Source organism: Andrographis paniculata, unplaced genomic scaffold (genome assembly GCF_009805555.1).
Source record: "Andrographis paniculata isolate CXL003 unplaced genomic scaffold, ASM980555v1 Contig62END, whole genome shotgun sequence".
Lineage (NCBI taxonomy): Eukaryota > Viridiplantae > Streptophyta > Magnoliopsida > Lamiales > Acanthaceae > Andrographis > Andrographis paniculata.
The window spans coordinates 6,045,769-6,067,213 of record NW_026137598.1 but is presented as its reverse complement, the minus strand read 5'-3'; the positions used below and the strand labels follow the sequence as shown (position 1 = coordinate 6,067,213).

At 35.1% G+C, this 21,445-nt stretch overlaps 4 protein-coding genes across 7 annotated transcripts; 1 reads left to right on the top strand and 3 right to left on the bottom strand.

The window, feature by feature from the left end:
* Positions 1–361: 361 nt before the first annotated feature.
* LOC127260635 (uncharacterized) lies at positions 362–6,304 on the bottom strand. Of its 4 annotated transcripts, XM_051288470.1 has the most exons (11): positions 6,028–6,303; positions 5,727–5,911; positions 5,000–5,108; positions 3,987–4,332; positions 3,691–3,760; positions 3,522–3,589; positions 2,493–2,608; positions 2,302–2,408; positions 1,463–1,599; positions 715–811; positions 468–603 (listed from the first exon to the last, which is right to left on the bottom strand). In XM_051288470.1, the coding sequence occupies exons 1-10, from the start codon at positions 6,106–6,108 to the stop codon at positions 756–758; spliced, it is 1,275 nt and encodes a 424-aa protein (XP_051144427.1). In that variant the 5' UTR covers positions 6,109–6,303; the 3' UTR covers positions 468–603; positions 715–755. The 4 variants fall into 4 exon arrangements, with proteins under 4 accessions (XP_051144428.1, XP_051144425.1, XP_051144426.1 ...); XM_051288471.1 differs by lacking the exon at positions 715–811 and having other exon boundaries at positions 362–606; positions 5,789–5,911; positions 6,028–6,304; XM_051288468.1 differs by lacking the exon at positions 715–811 and having other exon boundaries at positions 362–606.
* A 902-nt stretch (positions 6,305–7,206) lies between these two features.
* Positions 7,207–9,057, top strand: LOC127260894 (uncharacterized). Its single transcript, XM_051288911.1, has 2 exons — positions 7,207–7,593; positions 8,794–9,057. Exons 1-2 carry the CDS (start codon positions 7,285–7,287, stop codon positions 8,905–8,907), a joined length of 423 nt encoding a protein of 140 aa, XP_051144868.1. The 5' UTR covers positions 7,207–7,284; the 3' UTR covers positions 8,908–9,057.
* Positions 9,058–9,169: 112 nt separating this feature from the next.
* On the bottom strand, positions 9,170–15,878 carry LOC127260893 (aspartic proteinase 36-like). The gene is made up of 12 exons (XM_051288909.1): positions 15,478–15,878; positions 15,270–15,390; positions 14,064–14,491; positions 13,809–13,965; positions 13,627–13,709; positions 13,431–13,527; positions 12,952–13,024; positions 12,678–12,878; positions 11,759–11,880; positions 11,488–11,589; positions 11,307–11,404; positions 9,170–9,957 (listed from the first exon to the last, which is right to left on the bottom strand). The coding sequence occupies exons 1-12, from the start codon at positions 15,738–15,740 to the stop codon at positions 9,780–9,782; spliced, it is 1,923 nt and encodes a 640-aa protein (XP_051144866.1). The 5' UTR covers positions 15,741–15,878; the 3' UTR covers positions 9,170–9,779.
* A 795-nt stretch (positions 15,879–16,673) lies between these two features.
* Positions 16,674–20,947, bottom strand: LOC127260891 (uncharacterized). Its single transcript, XM_051288907.1, has 6 exons — positions 20,146–20,947; positions 18,775–18,877; positions 18,358–18,413; positions 17,314–17,475; positions 17,058–17,171; positions 16,674–16,972 (listed from the first exon to the last, which is right to left on the bottom strand). Exons 1-6 carry the CDS (start codon positions 20,800–20,802, stop codon positions 16,880–16,882), a joined length of 1,185 nt encoding a protein of 394 aa, XP_051144864.1. The 5' UTR covers positions 20,803–20,947; the 3' UTR covers positions 16,674–16,879.
* Between the last annotated feature and the right edge of the window lie 498 nt (positions 20,948–21,445).

Sequence of the window (21,445 nt, the reverse complement as noted above, 5' to 3'; positions counted from 1 at the left end):
GCTTATTGTTGTTGCTGTTGCTTTGAGTCAATCATTTTAATAGTAATTTTTTTTACATATCTCGATAACTAATAACAAAACAAACCCAAAAGATTACAAACGTATTTTGTTTTTAATTTTTACAATTCCAAATACATATTTTTTTCAATAACAAACATACTTCGTATTAGTTTTTCTTACAAAAATATTTAAAAAATAAATAAGGCCTCTAATAACATTGCTAAGGTTTCCAAGAACTTAGCAACAAAATTTTTAAACATTCCTCAAGACACCACCACATTTTTAGCACAATGATAGATTTAGAAATGCAATATAGAAGATTTCATATAATTTTTTACCTGAACGAACTGTGCGCTATACATTATAGATCGTTCTTCTCATTTGTGTACCCTGAAGCTCTCCCGCTTCGCCCGGACAGAACTTCTCCCGGGAGGGAACTGGTACTGTTAATATCTAAGCCATGATATGACCGGTTTGCAAAGTATTCAGCTCCAGATTTGGCTGTGAGGAGGGATCTGGTGTCATCACTATCCCGGAGTTGCAGAGCTTTCTCCGTAGTACTCACCAATGCAAGGATTTCATCCTTCTCGACATCATTGTTATCTGCTTGAGAAAACAAAACACATCCATATCAATATGGATTATTGTAAAAAGGACACTAGAGTATTTGCATCATGTATTCATACTAGAAGAATAGATTGGACTGACACTTGCTTAGAAGTAATGTTTGGGAGCTTGCAACACTTCGGGTGCGTTCACTTGGGTTTCGTCTTTATTTTCACATTATGCAATCTATTTGAAGATATTCTGTCTAGAAAAATCACGATCAAATACCTATTTTTCATTCAAACATTACCCAATACCTATTTTCCATTCAAAATAAATTCAATTCAATAACACCCCCTCGATGCAAGTAGGATTCTTTCCACCAAAAATCTTAGCATGTGAACCTTGTTTCATTGACTGAGTGATGGCAAGATCTCTCTATCTTGATACCATGGTTATTTGACAAAAATAAAGTCGAAGCAGCACTTCTACTGGAACATTATTAGATCGATTCACCCCAATATAATACCCAATTGTACATTAATATCTTTGGTTTCTTTTGCATAGCTTACAACTTTTCACAATAAAATACAGAACCAATGTTCAATTATTGGAGTAAGTTAGAGGTATAAAGTTCTAGCTCTGCTGTTGCTAATAATCAGATTTCGTTACCTTCTAAAGCAGGCAAGACGATTAAAATTAGTGCTTCAAATTATGATAAACATACTAGAAACTTATCAAATGACCACCTTATCAAAGGGATGTATTGATTTAATTAACTGATCTCCAAAAGACATATGTAAGTTTATATTTAAATATTTGAAAAGAAAAAAAAATTCATTCCTTTTTATAGCGACATATGAATTGATATAGCATTGGATTATAGATCGTGAAAATATATAGCAAAGGAGAGTACCTTGTAGATCCATATCTTCCACGTAACCACCCTGGAAGAATGAAAATCTTGCTTCTTCAGAATGTTTCTTTGCAATAGGAAGAGTTGAATCAATCAAATCTCGGAATTCTGTGACATAGACTCCTGTCCATTCTCCCCTGGACATTGAACCCAAAATTAGTTTGCCAACAGAAAGAACTGTAACACCAGCTTCTGTAATGATTCATTTTCCTACTTATGGTCATGGCCATTTGCCTTCTTTATCTATTTGTTGTATTTATAAACTTGGTTTTTGCTTTCAAAAGCCTTGTGAACAGAAACAATATTTTAATGCCAAGTTCTCCTAGTGTTTACATACCTGGGACTTTTAGTGTTTTGAGGATATTTTGAAAGAAAATTAAAGAGTACATTCGTCTCACAGACACTATTCTAGAATCTTGTCTGCATGAATTCCATTCTCAGTTAAGTACCCAACGGCAACTAAAAAGGGCAGAGACAGTCCAGCACAGTACCATAGTTAAGCAGTTCAATTCATGGAGCTAACCTATGCATCTTTGTCACATTAGCTATATGTTGGTTTCAAAGGACAGAATAGAGTCTTCTTTGCAAGGAACTATCAAAATGGATCTTTTATAGACTTGAGTAAAGCAGAAATATAATCCATAAGAAGTGATCAGTTCTCCTATGCAAAGTTTGTGACTAAACACTCTGCGCAGTCACACAGAGTCCAGTGAATAATCATCACCTTCTAATTGATAATTTTAAATATTTCAAATACAATTTCTCTATACTGCTAAAAGCATAGACAAGTACAAATGGTAAACACAACTACACAAGGGATTATAGTTGACCCATAATACCTGTCTAAAGCTAGTGTGGCTTCAAATGGCGTGATTATAGGAGCTAAGAACTCCTTACTATCCAATAGAGCTGTTTGTGGACAAGAGACGTTAATAAAAACATCGCACTGCAATGGCAGAAATTTGAAAATCAGTCTGGCACATAAGATGAAAATATAAATGAAAATATTCAACTATCAATTAAGTTTTACCTCTGGAAAATTGGCAAGTTTTGCAGGGTTAGGTTTTCCCATGACAAAAGTGTAAGATTTTTTCCCAGCTTTTGCAATTAGGTCTCTCATCTGATGAATCATGTGAAGATAGCCGGCTGAAATAACAATTTCCATTAAAGACTTAAGTATTAATCAGGAAATCAGGCTTAAATTTAGAACAACATTCTCAATGGGAAAGACGTCCTGAAGTTAGGAATGATCAATACACATTAAGGCAATATCTAGCATTGTCATTTCTTAGCAATCAATGATGGAAACACAAACCCTGAGTTTTATTATCACCAGCATGAGGGCAAAAGGTTTAGTCACCAAATTGGACAGAACATCTCTCAATCTCTCATAAACACATTTGCAGGGTGTATAATTGTAAGAACAGATTCACTTTGTTCGAATATCTAAAACAACTAAATGTAAAGGATGTGTTGCTCAATCACCTAGCTGAAGGTTTCACTTTCAGCCCATATATGAAAAACAGTGCCACTTGCTACACAAGAGGGGAACAGTAAACACGTAAAAAGTATAAATTTCTTCCAGAATATACTCCTAAATGAGGTGACCTCTCAACATTAGCAAGACGAGGGAGAATGCATAAATGATTGAGCAGGAACTTGTATTCTTTCCTATTTTGTTGCATGTAGCATGCACAACCTCGAACAAAATATGCCTATATAATTAACTCTCATTCTTTGTTTCTTTCACCATAAATCGCTTAAAATCGTAATAAATCACAATTCAACCCAACTTTAAGCTACCAAAAATGAAAATGCAAAGATAAATAGAAAGGTTGAACAGGAGAAAAAAAAAAGGGATGGAACATGAGAAAACAGTTTTGATTTCTAAATATTCGCACAAAATATTGGAAGCATCTGAAAATAAAATAAAATAAATGAACCACTGGCAAAACAGTGAAACACACAAGTGTACTTCAGGTACTACAATTTCCATATGCATCTATTGTGGTCCTAGATCAATTATAATATGCCTCAGAACAGTGTAAGTGCCGCATACCTGTTCCAAGTGTTCCAACCAATATCCCAATCATGTTGGCATCCTTAGCTTTCTCAACTAAATAATACCTGAAAAGTCCTTTAGTGCATATCAGTACAGCTTAGATTGAAAGATATAACAAAAAGGAGCAATCTAGCATAATTCAGATGAACAAGCATATGGCTTGTACCTGCGTCTAAGGATCTTTTTCTGTGTAGATAAATCTGTCATCATACAATCATTTTCTGCATCGTACCTGACTAAAAACAGAATGAACTGGAGAAATTAATCTCTGTACAACATGATGCATAATGTAACAAGTAGTATATTGTAAAAACCAGAGAATAGTCTCAGCATGGCTAAAGACTTGCTTCACACAATTTAACATTTTTGTCATACCAAATGTAAGAAGATACAATACACGGAAATAATGGAAAGCAAGGTGATTGTTCTAACAGGTGTACCCCTATTAATGAGGACACTCACCAATTTCACAGTTGTTGAATGTAAGCACAACATTCGCAAATGCAGGATTGTCCAAGCCAATCCAGATAACTAAATAATCCTCCATTCTCCGTCCCTGGGGCAATATCCAGCTCAAACCACCAATGCTATAATTTTGGCTAGTTTGCTCAAAACATTTATTTATAGCTGAGGTATCATCAAATTCCAGCTGATTTGCAGGTTCAAATGTTTTGGATGGGTTCATAGCTGAACAGCTTACATCAGCATAAATGTATTCTAACATGGATCCACTTAAGCTAGACTCTTTAGAAACCAGGGCTTTTTCAATGTCTGATATTGCATGTGCATATTCTAATCCATAAAGAACCTGGCAATGCACAACAAAATAACAAATCAATTGCCAAAGGAGAAAATGATTAATGGGTAAAACATGGATAAAAGTAATGTCTTGTCTATTAGGAGGACATAGAACATACTGATCCCATCAAACTATGTTTTATTTTCAAAACACAGTATGATCAAAGAAGTTATTAATGGACAAAGGAGTTCAGAATCCCATGGTACCCTCCACCTTACTAGGAGCTGGAATATTATAAACTTTTTGATATGATTCCAAAATTCCATAATAGTAAACCAATTTGTTTCAGTTATCCATTCTCGCACCTTCTTATCAAATGAGTATGTAGTGGTGATTACTTTTTACTAACCATATCAATTTAATAACAATCATAATATATTAAACAAGACTGAGAGATTATAGAATTGCTAGGAAACCACAAGTTGCTAAGTAACAGCTAGTTTCAAAATAGATAATCAGACAGAAAAGAAGACAATGTATTAAGATAGCAAGCTAATCCATTTAAGTTGAGGTTGACATAACTGGGTTCATCAACAAGATAATAATTTTTTTTTTTTAACTGTTGGAACTTTCATGACAAACCCTAAAGAACCTGACTAGCAAGACAAAAATTTAAGAAATGTGCTCAAGAAACCCTAGGTACAAAGAAATGAAAAGAAAAAATCAATCATTGTACCAATACAGGCTTGCCACTTTGTAGTGCGCAATTGTGTATATGTCTTGAACAATTTGATGCATCTATTGAAGCTTTTCCAAAAATGAATAGCGCTGAAAGCACAGAAGTCCTGAAAAGAAGAAGATCAACAGAATGTTACGTAACATACTCAATAGGGTGTTCATGTTTAATATCTTGAGTCACAAAAGTTCAAGCGCTGGGAGCCCAAACACACTTTACCTCAATATCCTCAATAAAAAAATTAGCCGAAAAGGATGCAAGAAATATTTAAGGGATAGCCATTCAAATTTTTCTACATCTTACAATATAATGGATCTCACATATCAAAAGCATGAAACCTTGAGATGATGCCATCATTTTTAACAGCCAATAAATATAATATGATCAAAGAAACTAAGTCTCCTCAAGTATCCTCCCCACCGTAGCAACATTAAAAGTATTCACCAGCTCCAATTCAATATAATATCTTTGCTAAACATCACTTTTGTATTCAAGTAAAGAAAAAACAAGACTGAACTTTAAGTAGAAGATGATGATTTTCACCGGCTAACACAGCCTCTTATAACAAGAAAACCTCAAATTTATGGAAAGTAAGTGCCAGGCTCATTGAATCTTTTGTTTTTTCTGTTTTCAGCTGCGAACACAAAGTGCAGATACAAGCAACCATTCAAATATCATCAATGGTTTTCCTTTCTAAGAATTGAGTTAGAAATAATTTCGAACTCACGGGCTGAGGCACGTATGACCATAATGAATAACGCATTCGGCATTTATATGAGCCGCCCCAACCTCATCAACGCAGCAGCTGCCATAGGTGGTATCCGCCATTACGTATAGCTGCACAGGAGAACTGAGCTCACGGCGTAGAGCTTTCACGACCGTCATAGAATCCTTCAGTAGCTCGTCGGGAAACTTCACACGACATACAAAACGTAAACACGGTTCACAAAAATATAACATACCAAAATCATTCCAACAGATGTGTGTATATATATATATAGAAACACACACACGACAGTAGATACAACCTGCAGAGCTACTCTGGTGACCCTATGGCTGCGGATGAATTCTGCTACGCGAGCAACTTCGTAACTAGTGTCCAAATCCATGACTGGGTTCCGGCAATCCTCTGAAAGGGGGTTCCAGTTACTTGAAAGTTCCTTGAAGACAAATCCAGGTAGAACGAGAGTAATAGAACAGGGAATCAGAATTGAAGAGGACAGGGCAAGTCGTCGTCGTAGGAGGCGGCGGGGCAGCGACGGGGTGCTGTTGTGGTCAGGGCAAGTAGAAAATGTCCAGGTTCGATTTTTATTAGATTTTATTAGTAAAAAAAAATGTCTGTATTCATTTAAGTCGGTTGATTTGGACTTTTTTTTATATAAAAATACAAACCAAATATATATTTATTATAATTTATACATATATAATTAACTGATGTATAAAAATGGTATTAATTTGGATTTAAAATATTATTTTTGTACGTAATTATAAATGAAGATAAAATTACAAAAATAATTCTGCAAAATAGGGCAGGTGGACCAGAAGCATTTTATTGTTGCAAATTCACTCCTTGCATCATCCCTTAAAGATATATCAAATTATTTTTAATATTTTTAATTTATATTTTACATAAATATATAATTTTCATTTAGGTAAATATTTTATATTAAGTGTGATTGCTTTTGTTATACTAATACATATTTAATTGTGTATTTGTTTTGTATTTTGACTAAAAAAAAAATTATGTGATATATAAGAAATTTTATAATTAATGTAAAAACAATAAATAAGTATATTAATTTTTTAAAAAGATGTGTAATAAAATTTTAACAAAAGAAATTTGTTTCTTTTAACATCACATTCATATTTTTACTATTTTGGATCTGCATTTTTTAAGAAATTTTTTTTTCATAAAATATCTTATTATACATTATGTCAAACTCATACCAAAATTTTTCAAATTACCTCCATGTTATAAAAATGATTTTATTCTTAATTTTTGTTTTGTACTACTTATTTAATATCATAAATACTCTTTTAACTTATAATATATTTTTTTCTTTTTTAACTTCAACTCAATATAATATTAATATTAAATTTCTGCTCGCAAAAACCAAATATTAATATTATACTTTATATGGGACGGAATGTGTAAAATAATATTCAAATAAAAGATCTTTAAATTAAAACCAAACAACCTAAAGCCACCGACCAAACTCCGTATAAGTCCTAAAAATAAAAGGCATCCTCCACGAAGAAAACGAGCTGCAAAAACTTTTCCGTCAATGGCGGCCATTTCGTCTCCCGCCGTCACGGCATTGCTGAGGCAAAGTCCACCGGGAAGAACGAGCTGCCTAACTTCCTCCAGCTCAGTTTTCTTCAGTTCTAAGATCAACAGCGGTCGCGTCGGGGTTGGGCTTCCGGTGGATCGGGCCAGAGGTGCTAAGAAAGGGGGATTATCTTGCACCTGCCTCTTCGGACTTGGAGTGCCGGAGCTCGTCGTCATTGTAGGGGTGGCGGCGCTCGTCTTTGGTCCGAAACAGATCCCCGAAGTCGGCCGCAGTATTGGCAAGACCGTCAAGAGCTTTCAACAGGTCTACCTAGTTTTTATGCTCTTTAGCCGCTTTTTGGAATTGATCTATTAACTCCTATTCTTATTGCTGTTATTTGAGTCATTCTTTTGGTGATAATCGACCTATAAATCAGAATCGTATGAATCTCCAGAGATTGACTGGTACAAGTAATTTGTGATATTAGCATTGAGCCGAAGCTGTTATGACTTGCTGAATTGCAGCTCATATTTTGAGTTTGTTTATTTGATGTTCTTAGATCAATCACATGAAGAAGAAGAAGTATTAGATTTTACATAATTTTTCAGGCTGTGAAGTATTTGATGAGTGTAGAATGAATAGCAAGAAAATAATTTGAATAGATAACCAAATAAGCCATTGTGGTTGTTGCATAGATTAGATTGATTGACTTTCTGGATACTTTTGAAGCTCAAGTGTTAAAGAGGATAATAAGGTCTGTAGTTATTTTCATTTTTCATAATGGTGATTGCACATTTTGTACCATACTAAACTTGGAGTGAGATTTCATATAGCAAATCACTTAATCTTACTTGTGGGAGCTTCAAAAGTGTTCTCGATCGAGAGGTTCATGTTTTAGTCGGAATGTTCTTGAAAGCTTTATGCTAATTGTAGTAGGTTAGGTTTTGGAACATGTTTTAGTCGGAATGTTCTTGGAAGCTTTATGCTAATTGTAGTAGGTTAGGTTCATCCAAAAATTTCATCGAATTGGGTTGAAGCAAGGCCATTGTGTAGAATGTTTGGATATGATATGCATTGTAGAAGTTATATATTTTTCATCATCAACCTCAAATTTTTCGTCCAAAAAATCTTTTACAGGCAATCGGTGCTTGACATTCAGATGGTATTATATCTATTTTCTGAGCAGGATTTGTCAATAGCAAATAATATGGTTTTGCCCTACAAGAAGAGATTGTTACTATGCATATTTAAACTACTTTATGGAAATACCCTACCAATGTACAGTTCTTGCTGCCATTTTAGAAATCTTTATCGAATGTTTTGTGGGGTCTTATAAGAGGTTAGGGGCTTCACAAGAAATCGATACTATTGATTCTTGGCTCTTTGAAACCATCGCTAAAAGGCTTATTAAATTGGTTAGTTCTAAGTGGTAAAGAAACATCAAAGCTACTTCACAAAGTGCTTTGTATATTTCTGTACAAAGATAAGCTTTAACATGCACATTGACCTTAAATTCACATTCAGGCTGCCAGGGAATTTGAAGTTGAATTGAAGAAAGAAGGTGAGGCTTCCATGGAGCCTTCAAGCGACAAAGAGGATGAAGAAAAGAAGCAAGAAGCCGAAGTCCCAAGCGCATGAAAGCAGAGTTCTTAAACTTATAATAACAATAATATACACGATGTTTCCTAAGATTTGCTGCCTGCAGCAGATTGTTTTCGTGTTAGGACAACATGTCGAGACTTTACAACAGTGTTTCTATTGTTGTTTTGTATCAAAGATAATTAGTTATGATTGAGAGATGTTGAAATATAGCTAGTAAATTCCTTTAGGACAGAACCTTAATTCCGAACACAGCTGAGGTATGAATTTCGAAGTTATAATTGTAAGTAATTGAATGTAGTAGAAAGGAGAAACATACAAACATCATGTTCAAATTCTATTTCTTTGTTATACAGAAACTACAATAGATAAAATATAACCTTAACTTAAGAGTAACAAGGCATTTTAATGAAAAAAAAAAAACAAATGATTCTATGTAAATGTGCACCTGTAATGTTCCAACCAAGTAAGCAATATCTTCAAATTCTCGAATTAGCCTAACCTGTTTTTCGATCTAAAGGCAAAAGATAACATATAACACGAAACTGAAAGGAATAATGCATTCCATACACTACTATTATTCGTCGTCTATGGAATAATTCTCTACAAAAGATGTTTTCCTCTCGAGAGAGCTGCAAATAGAACTACACAAATCCTGAAAGTTTATGGCAAAAAAGAGTTTCGGTTTTTCCAAGGCAGAGTGCTGTCGGCTAAGGTGACATTTGCCATTTCTATTCACAGACATGAAGATATATATATGTGTGTGTATATATTATATAAAGCCTGCTCACACAAATTTGGCACCTCAGATTTTCAACCTACCATTTTCTCTGTAAGATTGATATGCTGCTATAATGGCGACATGAATTGGATGTATGGAGTCAATCATAAGTTCAGTGTTACCAAGGTGACTATTGGCCCTGCAGCGGCTGCAGTTCTTGCTCTGCCACGACAACATCAACGGGCTTGTATGCAACAGGAAGTTGTTCGTTTCTTCGCTTGAACCACACCCCGGCAGCCAACATTCCGAGTACAATCACAACAACAAATGTGATGACCACAGCCAAATAATGCTGCTCCCACCATGTCCTAGACAGTAGCAAAAAAAAAAAGGCTTTGATTGAGAACTATTTATTTGGTTAAATTAAAAATAGCCGATTGTTACATTCTTCTCTCCCTTGTTTCAGTGTAATGAAAGAGCTTAAAGATAGGAAAGGCATTATAGGAAGAGAAATGAAGAAATGAAATGGAGCACTAACATTAGTAACTAGTAAAGCAGTGCGAAGGATAGACAGAAAATTAAAAGAGACGGCATACGTTACAAAAATGAGTTTCTTGGAAATCTGATATAGGTATAGCATGGCTCAAAAATGCTATTGAAAAGACTATTATAATAGCCTAAAATCATATTTCAACATTCTAATATAATTTTCAAAATATTTATGTTACGTTTCTAAGCATGAGATTATCAGATCATGGGTTGTAGACTTTCACACATTTCATATATATTTTATAACATCCAATCATGCTATAATATATTCACATACATCCTTCATTCATTTCTGAAAAATATCCCCGTTTGTTAGTAACTTATATATATTACATTTTTCTAAATTTGCATGCATTTAGGATGTGTTTGTTTGGGGGATTAGATTTAATTTCCACTATTCATCCCATTTTTTTCCCCAAAAAACATCAAATCAAACACCTATTTTTCATTTTTTATATTATACCAAAAATCAATTTTACATTCAAAACATCACATCAACACCTATTTATATCACATCATACAACTATTTAAATTCAAAACTTTTACTATTCAAATCCCAACTCAAAATCCAAACCCCCAAACAAACACACCCTTAATAAATTTCCACTTTCATCTGTCGTTCTTTGTTCAGATATAACAAAACATGGTACTTTATAACTATAAAAGCTATAGGTATGAAGATAAAGTAGTTGGCGGTTTACCATTTTCTAGTATCCTACCACCTCTATGAAAATTATAGAACAAAGCTATTACATACGGTTTTTCCTAATTGTAACAAAACATCATGCTTGTTTTTACTTGTTAATCAACTTGGAATATATATACATATATAATATGTTTTATTAGAACATAAAGACGTCAAAATTCTAGAGATTGTTTTAGCTCTTTGTATTTTTTTATGGGTGCCTCTTCGATTGATTTACCAGGTTTTAATTTTGCGAAAATATTAACTCAACCCTGTCCAACAAACTTTTAGGGTGTACTTACCATGGATTATTTAATATGTGTGCATACTCCATGTTAAACAAGCCTCAAGTTAATTAGCCACTCACCAGTATGTCACGATGGCTCAAATAATTATAACTCTAATATGGAAAAAAATAGTCAGCAGGATATAATATAGATCAAGAAATGTATGGAACAAACAAACAATGACATTTTATTTTACCGTTTTGGTGGAGGCTCAATTTTCCATTCAAACAATTTGTAACTCCCATATATATCAGGGAGATGCATTTGACTTCCATTCAACCTGGATATAATATCCTGCCACAGATAAGATCAATGTTAAAATAGTTGATAGCCCATCAAAACCAAAATCATTGGGGAAAAAACCAAGTAATACAAACCATTGCAGTTGCATTGGAAATGAAATCATAAGATTTGGTTGGATAAATAGCCCATTTTATGACAGTACCATTCTCTCTAGAAGTGAAATTCATCATTTGAACCTGCAACAGTTCATCACAAGCTTAAGTGAAAATCTTATTCAACCGATTCAAGATAAATGAAAGAATAACAATGTATGAATTTAACACAGTTTTCTATGAGATTAAATAAGTTTCAAACGATATCCTCACTGTATTAATCTTTAATGGTGAATAGTTTGTATTAATTTACCTGAGACGTATTAACACCCAATTCCTTTGCAATAGACAGAGTAAGTTCGGACATGTGAGGCTTCAAGTCTTGGTATTTTACAGTCAGCAGCATGTGAAATGTTATGAGACCTATTTTCACCTCTGCAATTGAATTTACAGAACTTCATAAATAATATGCTCATTATTCGCATTATCAAGAAAATGTCAAATCAGATCAGATGTGGATGTGGTCACTGGCAGTAAAAATTAGTGGTTGACAAAAAAGGAAATTATAGTCTTTTTAACTCAAAATTTAAAAGCTAGAAAATCTCTATAGATTGTTTCACTTTTACTTTATTTCCCATCTGCTTGAAATGAGACGTAAATTATCATCCGTGATCTTTCTCCTCAGTACAATCATTTTGTTATTTTGTATCCTATGTCCAACATTGATTATTATTTTATGCACCTAGTTTACCAATCTCAAACACGCAATATAACACTCCATATGTTTTTACCTGAAGACAGATATTTGTGCCCAAACTTTTGAAAGGATGAGGGGTTATCTATTTCAACAACAGTGTGTTGGGTGTTGCATGAGTTACAAACCGTTGGTAAACCATTTTAGCACCACAATGCCAAGACAACAAAATGAAAATAAGGCTGATAAGCAAAACTTGTAAAGCCTTTACAAATTTTCATAAATGATGATTTGGCGCAGATACCGAATATAAACAAAAATGAGGACCCAAGTAATTATGAAGCATGGTTGGAACTATGGATAAAATGAAAACTCATACATACTAAACTGGTCGAGAACAAGAGAGAAATAATTATTGGACATCATTTACTATATGGTCAAGAACAGAAATTCCAACTTAACAATAAGCTAAAAAACCATCTAACCTAGTATATTAGCATAAAAGCATTCAGAAACTAAAGGATTAATTAAATTATACCTGAAGTCTCAGGTGAGGGAGGTTCACTAGGAGCCTGCACTGGAGCTGCAGGCTTGGTTGAGTTCTGATCTATGTTTGTAGGCGGGGGAGAGGCCACTGGTGGATGAAGACTCTCCCATAACTGAGAACAATTGGCTTTCCAAAAACCAATTTTCTCATGCTCACGGTCATATGTTACAAGGGTATTTCGAACTACAATACCTGAACATGGAAAGATAATGAAACAGATGCCCAATAAAAATTGAAGCACGTGATAAAGTGGAATTTAATATACCTCCCAAAAGAGTGGTTGGATCTTTCCCATTCTGGAAAATCCCAAGGCAATAAGCACCGCGCACTTTTGAATGCTGTATAAAAGCAAATCAGATCCCCACAGAAAATGGGAGTCAAGGTCATAAAGCATAAAGACAAAAACAAATAAAAAAAATTAGGGTGTGTTTGTTTGGGGGATTGGATTTTAAATCCACTCTTCATCCCATTTTTTCCCTCAAAAACATCAAATCAAACACCTATTTTTTATTTTTTATATTATACTAAAAATCAATTTTACATTCAAAACATTATATCAACACCTATTTATATCACATCATACAACTATTCAAATTCAAAATTTTTACTATTCAAGTCCCAACTCAAAATCCAAACCCCCCAAACAAACACACCCTAAATGTATTAACAATATTTGAAAAATTCATTATTGCATTAGTTGATACTAGGGATTTTCAATTGCATAAGAGAACAGCAGCCACGTACTCTGAACAAGTAGTTTTCAGGGGACAACAGTAACTTCTGTTTATTTGCAAATACCATTTCAACTGACGGAAAGGAATTCGATAGTTCTGATGTCTCACTGCAACAAAACCAGCCATTAAAATTACTTTCTACAGAAAAATTGGTTGATTGAAAACTTCTCATTGACTAAAACAAAATGACTAAGTTATAATATTACCTTCCAGCACCGGAGAAGCAAATATCATTGTAATTAGGATCAGGACCTGGTATTTTCTTGAGGGACTGGAGTTCATTGAAGATCTACATAACAAAATGGAGAACTTATTGTGGAGGGACAGGACAACAATAATATATGCTTAAGCAGATGAAAGTAGGTCAAACGCAATTCGAGTGTCTTACTGCTGCTTTAAATGCAGTAAATGCAGCCTCAGGAAGGTAAGCATAGGTTGTGCCACTATCCAGAACAGTTCCGTGCTTACCATCAAAAACTTTGGGATTAAGGGGCAGCTGCTTCCCAGCCACATGAATCTCCGTCAGGTCAATATTGTAATACGGACTGTTGCCATCCCAAAACTAGAGTAAATGTGTGAGATGTAACAAGAGTAAAGAGCCTTATACTACATTGTATCACAACAATAATTTTCCCAATCTTACCTACGTCCAGCATCAGAATGTGTAAAAACCATATCAGAAGGGGGTGAAATTCCCCCAAGAACCATTGCACCACCACCCACATCCATTCCACCGTAACACAAGGAAAATGAATCACTAATTACACTTTTCTCAACAAGTTGATCCACAATACTAAGATCCCCACGACCCAAACCCATTATTCCATCAGCATGCTGACTGTAAAGATCACCAGTTTCCATATTCTCACAACCAAAAACAGCTCGCTGTGGTTCCAGCTCACTCTCATTGCCAAAGGACACAATGTCCTCACCCAATACTCCACTGCTAGAACTCATTTCTGCATATTGCCTTTCATAAACACACTGTTGTCTATTGCTATCACAGTTGCAGTCAGCATTGCACTTCACAGGTTGGTAGGTGCTCGACTCCTCTGGTTGAAACTTTGGATCCTATTGAAGGAAAAACAGAATGAACTCATGTAACTATAAGAACAATAGAAATCTATAGTAATGTATCCTGATAAAGCATCTAAATGGGGAACAATGAAGCAAAACATTGTACGTTCCTAAGGAGTCGTAAAAATCAGTTCTTCCAAGTGGCCAGAACCAAACATTCACAATTACTCCCTACTCCTTACAAAGATAGAGAAGGCAGGGCAGAGTTACCCAATAAACATGGAAAAAACAAAGAAACTGCATTAGTTCGATGGGTTCCATCAGTGTTATTTCAGGAACAAAAGGCAATACTTCCCAAACAAAAGAGTAAAGAAAAATCTCTCCCAATTAGAGAGGGCATAGTCAGTTGTAATTCATCACCAGGGTCAATTCCAGTTATGCCAATTCCAGTGATCCCATCGATCCCACGTTCCTTAATACCGTTAGCTTCCCATCTTTCTTCTTTTTTCAACAAACATTTCCAGTGATGCCAATTCCATATGATTCAACAATAAAAAAACAGGCCCCAACAACATTGTCTTGCAAAATTGTTTATGTAATGTTTTGTTGGTTAGGAGGAACAATATGTGATTCACTAAGAAATGTCTATCAAACCAGATCACAATTATAAACGACAATGAATCGATCAATAAAACGACTAGTGACATTTACACACAATAACAGATACACAATAACAGATACAGAATAAGCGATCTTATACACCGAAAACTTATTAAAAGAAAAAAAAAAAAAGGGTAATTGTTATTGATTGTATGTAAAGCGAGTAAAAAACCTGATGCTTCCCACACTGTTCGCAAGTGGCGCAAGGAACATAAGTAACAGTACTCCCCGTATCAACAATCAAAGCAAATTGCTGAGGAGGCGTCCCGATCCACAAACGAGTGGTGTAATACCTGAAAGAGCCGAGAGCTCAGATCTCACCTCCACATATGAAATTACTCTCAAAATTATCACATACGCACACAAAGAATCATACGAACCCGTTGAGGAGGAGATCGTCGTGGAGCGACATCCGAGCGTTGTGGATGCTGCGGGTTTTGAGATGTCGGCGAGGAAAAAAGTCGTCGACGCTACGGCGATACTTGGGGGTGTTGAAAAACAGCGGCAGAAACATAGTGGTGCTGTTATTAGGGCGAGTGTAATTGACGTAAGTCCTCCTCATCAAATCTGGATGCGATGATGAAACGGCGGCGAGTGCGGTGAAGGAGAGGAATAGCGCGAGGGCAAATGCCCAAGCCATCATGAACGGAATTTTCCGGCCGGGGCGATCCGCCTGTCCTGTCGGTGAGGTAGGCGCCGGCGATCGAAGGAAGGAGGAATTGAAGGGAGGAAGGAAGGAAGGAAGGAGACTCTGCGAATTAAGCAGTTAAAATGTCAATGGCCATTTAATGCTTTCTGTTGTGTTGTGTTTATTTTTATTTGTAAATGTGAATGCAAATGTGTAATAATCTTTTTGGTTTGGTAATGACTGCTTAATGTTAGTGTTAAATTTATTATTAGCTTGTTTAACTATAAAACCATAAATTAAAAGAAGACTATAATATTTGAGAAAATAATATTAATTAAATAAATATTATAGAAATAATCAATTATTATGTATAAATTTATCGAATTTTGGTTCGCTCAAAATGGAATTATTAGTTTTGATGACAAGTTTAACAAGAATGTGTATTTTAATAATAGTTTAATAATATTTTTCTTATGACGTCGATTAATTTAATAATATTGATAGAAATAATTGTAAGTATGAAAGGCATTTGTAACATACAAAGCTTGTATTTAAATCAAGGAAAAAAAATATCTTATAATAATATTTTTACAAAAGAATTATATATAAAAATATTTGTAATATTAAATACAATGACAAAATAAAATAAAGATAATAGAATATTAAATAAATATTAATTTTTTATATTTAATTTTTATTGGTTTGATATTATTTTCTTCAAAATAAAATAATTTATTTTTATTAACAAAAAATAGAAAAGAATTACAAACAGAACAACCCTTTCCCATTTTTTGCATACAATATTACAATGTCATGCTTACAAACTATGTTTTTGTTCCTACTTTCCCATTATTAAAAATAAAAATTATATTCAGCCCATATTTTTCTATTCAAAACACCTAATAATATCTAACATCAATTTTCATCTCAAAATTTTCAATACATGTGTAAACACAGCACTAAGAACAAATTTCATTCACACCGATTGCATTGCTTTCTCAAGTTGCAAAGCAAGCCCAAATAGGGAGTTAGTTTTTTTTTTTTTTTTACTTACTCTATGTATAACAGAATAAACCGAATTTAAAAATCAGCAGCTGCTGTCCGAAAGTGCGTATTGAGTTTTGATTCATACAAGCGAAGTGAGGAATCACTTCTTACAGAGGCCGTAGCAACGGGTAGTCTTCGAGTAGTTCCCGTTCCGACAGAGTGTCGTCCTCATTTTGAGGTGTCCAAAGAACCTCAACGGCCTGGATCGACATGGTGACAGAATGAGATAATAGGCGAATGCAAAAAAATAACCAGCAGTGTTAATCGAGGATGTCCCATTCTTACCAATGTTCTGCTCGATGGGATGGACGCCAGTTTTTGCAAAGCTTCTTTCAGGTCCTTACTGCTGTTAATGGAAGGCAGTTTGTGTACGCCTCCAGCAGCGACCAGGATTGTGATCTGAGAAAGAGGAATGTAAAATAAAAAAAAGGAAAATTCTCGACAACTCAATCAGAGACAAAAGGGACAGAAGCAGCATTGGTCGCCATGTATATGACTTTTATGACCCAAAATGTCCGGTAAGAGAAGATGGCGAAATTACCACTATGTACTCGCTGGTAAATCCACTTGTTCTGATAGCTGAGGTCTGTTTCTTTATATTGTTGACGTTGACGAGTGTCTCCTCGTCAAACTTACCACGCTCTTCGATAGAAAGCTGATTGAATCTTTTTTCCCCTTCCTCCATGCCCCTTTTTATGTCAACCTGCATTTTAACATGTCTAGTGGAATTATATCACAACCATATTGTAACATAAATAGGAAGATGGATGATCTTGCATTAAAATGTCAGCAATTGAATCAAGCTACGAACTTTGAAAAACCTAAAATTTATTTTCAGGATCTTGTTCAACTCAAGTCTGCTAAACTAACAGTCCCTCAAGCCATTTACTTTGGCTGATTAAAAGTTTGATCAACAAGAAATAATTAAAATCGATGCCGAGCTGCACAAACTTCAACATAGTAGCACTACAGGTGCTTCTTCCGTTTGCAGACTTTCGGAGTTTTAAAACAATTGAAAATAGCAAAACGTTATTATTTGATGTGATGTTTTGAATAATATTTATTGTTGATGAATAGTGTCAAACTTTCAGTAAAATCTGTACGGCTGAACCTAATAGCGTGCTGTTTGAACTCATGATTTTACGGTCATGAGTCTATCCTCACACCACCAGGTCATCCCTTACGGAACGATAAAACATAAGTTTTCATAGTACAAAGCGCTACAGGAGTGTAGCTCAAATGGTAGGGCACTCCCTTTCGATGTGAGAGGTACATTTGATCCCCGCATCTTCATTGGGTGTGTGTTGAAATATATATATATATATGTATTACAAACTTCAGTTTTTAACCGAAGATTTTACTAGTAACTATGTCATAAACTGCTTTATATTTCATTGTTTTTACAAGAATAACAATTTAATATAAAATATTATTGATAAGCATTATATAATTAACAAATGCAAGAGATTATATCATCTAAAACATAAGAAAATTGAAAGCAAATTATTAACCTATACATTTTAAAAGTTTAAGGAAAAACAGGAATGAATTAAATACAGAAAGGAAAAGCAATATGATAACTTACTGATGAGTGGGCAGATATGCAAAAATCTGGATGTCTAAGTAAGGCCAGCACAGTCTCTGCAACCAATATTAAACTGTCCAGTCAATATTTCCAAAGAAATCATTGTAGTTGGAAAATGTGAAAAGAAAATCGAGAAGTAGATGGTGAGGCCGAGTCATATTTTTCATAAACAACGCACCAAATTAGTTCCCTGTAACAATAAATACCGGCCATTTATCAAAGCACCTTCAAAGGCACTCTATGCTTGTTTGTAAACCAATTGCCACACAGACAACTTTTTCTACTTAATTCCCATGGCGTCTTCTGACAATAGTATAGTATTGCACTAAAGAAAATATACATATCCACACTATCTGAAAATCAAAATATATGGAACAAGAAGTGGACTAAAAAATATTCATATATAGGATTTTTTACCAGTCAATACATAGTGCAGACCCTCGGATGAGGATGTGTCTGCAGTTTCGGCAATCCGGTTTAGATCCTTTTGCAGTGACCTAGCCAATCCCAATAGCCCAACCTTAAATATATAAAAAGCAATGCAAGTTGTCAAAAGTGCTGGAAGAAATACAGAGGAAATAATAAATAAAGGAAAGAATAGTATTTCAACAGCTGCACAAAAATGGCAGCAAAAACATAACAATGTTAAAGTCAATAAAATATAGTAACTATTACACATTTAATCGTGGTACTAGCGTATCAAATGGTTCGTAGTCGCACTTCACAGTGGACCTAGTTGCACTCATGATTCCTTGTCTCCTCATCCCCAATAACCCATATTTGGCAATCCCCTAACCCCTATATAATTCCACATATCTGAAATTTGAATGCCTTACATAGCAGTTCAAGTAACAAGCTAATACAAAAGCTTCCCTGCCTACTGTTTCACATTAAATTCTAGGAATCCCAAGGCAGGATTCTACCAAAAACTCCGAAGTGCTTTAATATTTTTTTCGCACCTCATAAACCCTTTTCAAAGATGCATCTTCCCGGATGAATAGCATACTCTTCATTCCAGATCCCCAAACCATACAACAAAATAACTCTTCCTTTTTCTGATTAAAAAAAAAAAAAAAAAAAAGAAAACTCTTCTTTTTGATTTGCATCTTCTTACCCAATTTTTTATTTTATTTAATTACAACACTTAAATCCACCAAACATTGCTTTTGCAATTGCATTATAACTTTTTTCCTTAAACATGACATAGACAGGATGTGCAATCAAGGGAGGTTTCAATCATCCCAAAATCTATTCTTGAGATTAATGGGACCCCTAATCCTCTATATCTCAATCCCTAAATTTCAGTTCGTCTATCAAGTTTTCCCAATGAATCCTTCTTATCCCTAACAGTAAAAACGAACCAAGTTCACCTATATGAGAGTGAGGAAAAAAACCCAACAATCCACTTCCCACTTTCGATGTTATTACCCATCATAGCCATCTCAGGTTCATAAAAGAGGGGATAAACCATTACTCATCAGGTAGGAAAATTAGATTTCAGTCTTCCCTTCACTTTGGCTCATGCTAGACGATCACAGGAACAAGTTCTTTCATTTCCAATAAAAGTCACCTCAGTTGAAGACACCCCTCTGACAAGGTTACTCACATCACTACCCATTATTAGAACTAACCATTAATCATACATCAAATATCCAATCCTCTATGCATTTGGCAATAATTCATATCAAATAAAATTCAAATTCCAAAAGAAAGAATCAATGCTCATCACTATTCATATTAACAAAATGAATGTTATAAATACACTAAACCAGAATTCAGATTCCATACCTGCAGCTTGAGCACACTTGTTTTCTCAGTGTCCGTGAGCACACTGCTCTCAGAACCCTCGGACAAGAAACCCGACACCAACACAAACGCAGCAAAAGCAATCATGATGAAGAAGAAGCTGGAACCGAACCCCACCGCCGGGCCCACGTAAACCCCACCGAAAGGCGACGGTGCATAAAACGGCACCGAATAAGAGAACCCCGACCCTTCCCCCATTCGAGGCGTGCTGAAACTCCTCGACGACGACATCGACGACCGCGAGGAGAACGAGCTCCCGCCGACGCGCCCCCCGGACGCCGCCAGCGCCGCACAATTAGGATCGCACATCAGTAACAACCCAACGAGCACAGCGGCGGCCACCGGCTTCCGCAGCGCCTTGAAAGCATTCGCCACACCCCGCGCCACAACCTCCACCGGATTTTCACCAAATTTCATCTCCACGAAGCCGAGCCTCACGGAACGCCGACGAGGCGGCGACGCATTAGACTCATCGCCGCTGGCGAAACAGCACCGGAGTCGGAGGTGGTTGAAATTTCCACGAATTCTGTAGTGCGCGAGTGAACCGTGGCGGGGAGGGAATCGATTGCAGTGGCGCGAGTGGGTTGTCCATTTAAGAGACGGTTCTTGGAGGAAGAGACTGGGCGCCGCGGCGGCCATGGGTTCCAGTTCCACCAGAATGGAAGAATTGGCGTTGTAAAAGGGTGGTTGGGATTGAGATTTTGGTGGGAAGCAATGGAAACCAGAGGATCGAATTGAATTGAAGAAGAAATGGTTGTGTGTGGGCGTTGGGAGGGATGGATTCGGGAGTTGGGACCGACCCAGTGTTAGTGTGTGGGTTAGGATAATGTGTACTTGCAATTTGCAAATTTTGGATTTGTCGGTTTTTTTCATTCATTCTTTCTTTCTTTTCTTTCTTTTTTTTTTTAAGTTTATTTATTATTATAATTAAAATATTAAATTTAATAACTATTTAATTTTAAAATATCAAAATAAAAGAGTAAGTGACAAATGATCATTTTACAAATTAGTAGAATTGGAACCTAGTAAATGCTAATAGCATGTTCTATTACCATTTCAAACCAAAACTATACTATTTACTATAGTTTTTTAAAAAAATATTATATCAAAATACTATTTAAACAACCTCTCGTAAACCACATACCACAAATAATTCAAGAAACAAGGACATGAGTCTATATATCACTTCACCTAATTGGACTTGAATAATTAATTTCATATTGATTTTTTCAATAAGCATATATAAAACAATCAATCAGCACAACACATATCTATATCGAAT

Excerpts from the sequence above, each read along its gene's own strand:
- LOC127260635 (XM_051288468.1), bottom strand. The coding sequence starts at position 6,108 with ATGGATTTGGACACTAGTTACGAAGTTGCTCGCGTAGCAGAATTCATC. Across the intron at positions 5,109-5,726 it reads GGTCATACGTGCCTCAGCCC|GACTTCTGTGCTTTCAGCGC; the intron begins GTGAGTTCGAAA and ends TCTTCTTTTCAG. Across the intron at positions 3,761-3,986 it reads ATTCAACAACTGTGAAATTG|TCAGGTACGATGCAGAAAAT; the intron begins GTGAGTGTCCTC and ends TTCTGTTTTTAG.
- LOC127260894 (XM_051288911.1), top strand. The coding sequence starts at position 7,285 with ATGGCGGCCATTTCGTCTCCCGCCGTCACGGCATTGCTGAGGCAAAGT. Across the intron at positions 7,594-8,793 it reads CCGTCAAGAGCTTTCAACAG|GCTGCCAGGGAATTTGAAGT; the intron begins GTCTACCTAGTT and ends ATTCACATTCAG.
- LOC127260893 (XM_051288909.1), bottom strand. The coding sequence starts at position 15,740 with ATGATGGCTTGGGCATTTGCCCTCGCGCTATTCCTCTCCTTCACCGCA. Across the intron at positions 12,879-12,951 it reads TCCAACCACTCTTTTGGGAG|GTATTGTAGTTCGAAATACC; the intron begins GTATATTAAATT and ends TTCCATGTTCAG. Across the intron at positions 11,881-12,677 it reads TCCCTCACCTGAGACTTCAG|AGGTGAAAATAGGTCTCATA; the intron begins GTATAATTTAAT and ends ATTCAATTGCAG.
- LOC127260891 (XM_051288907.1), bottom strand. The coding sequence starts at position 20,802 with ATGGCCGCCGCGGCGCCCAGTCTCTTCCTCCAAGAACCGTCTCTTAAA. Across the intron at positions 18,878-20,145 it reads CAAGTGTGCTCAAGCTGCAG|GTTGGGCTATTGGGATTGGC; the intron begins GTATGGAATCTG and ends TATATATTTAAG. Across the intron at positions 17,476-18,357 it reads GCATATCTGCCCACTCATCA|GTTGACATAAAAAGGGGCAT; the intron begins GTAAGTTATCAT and ends GTTAAAATGCAG.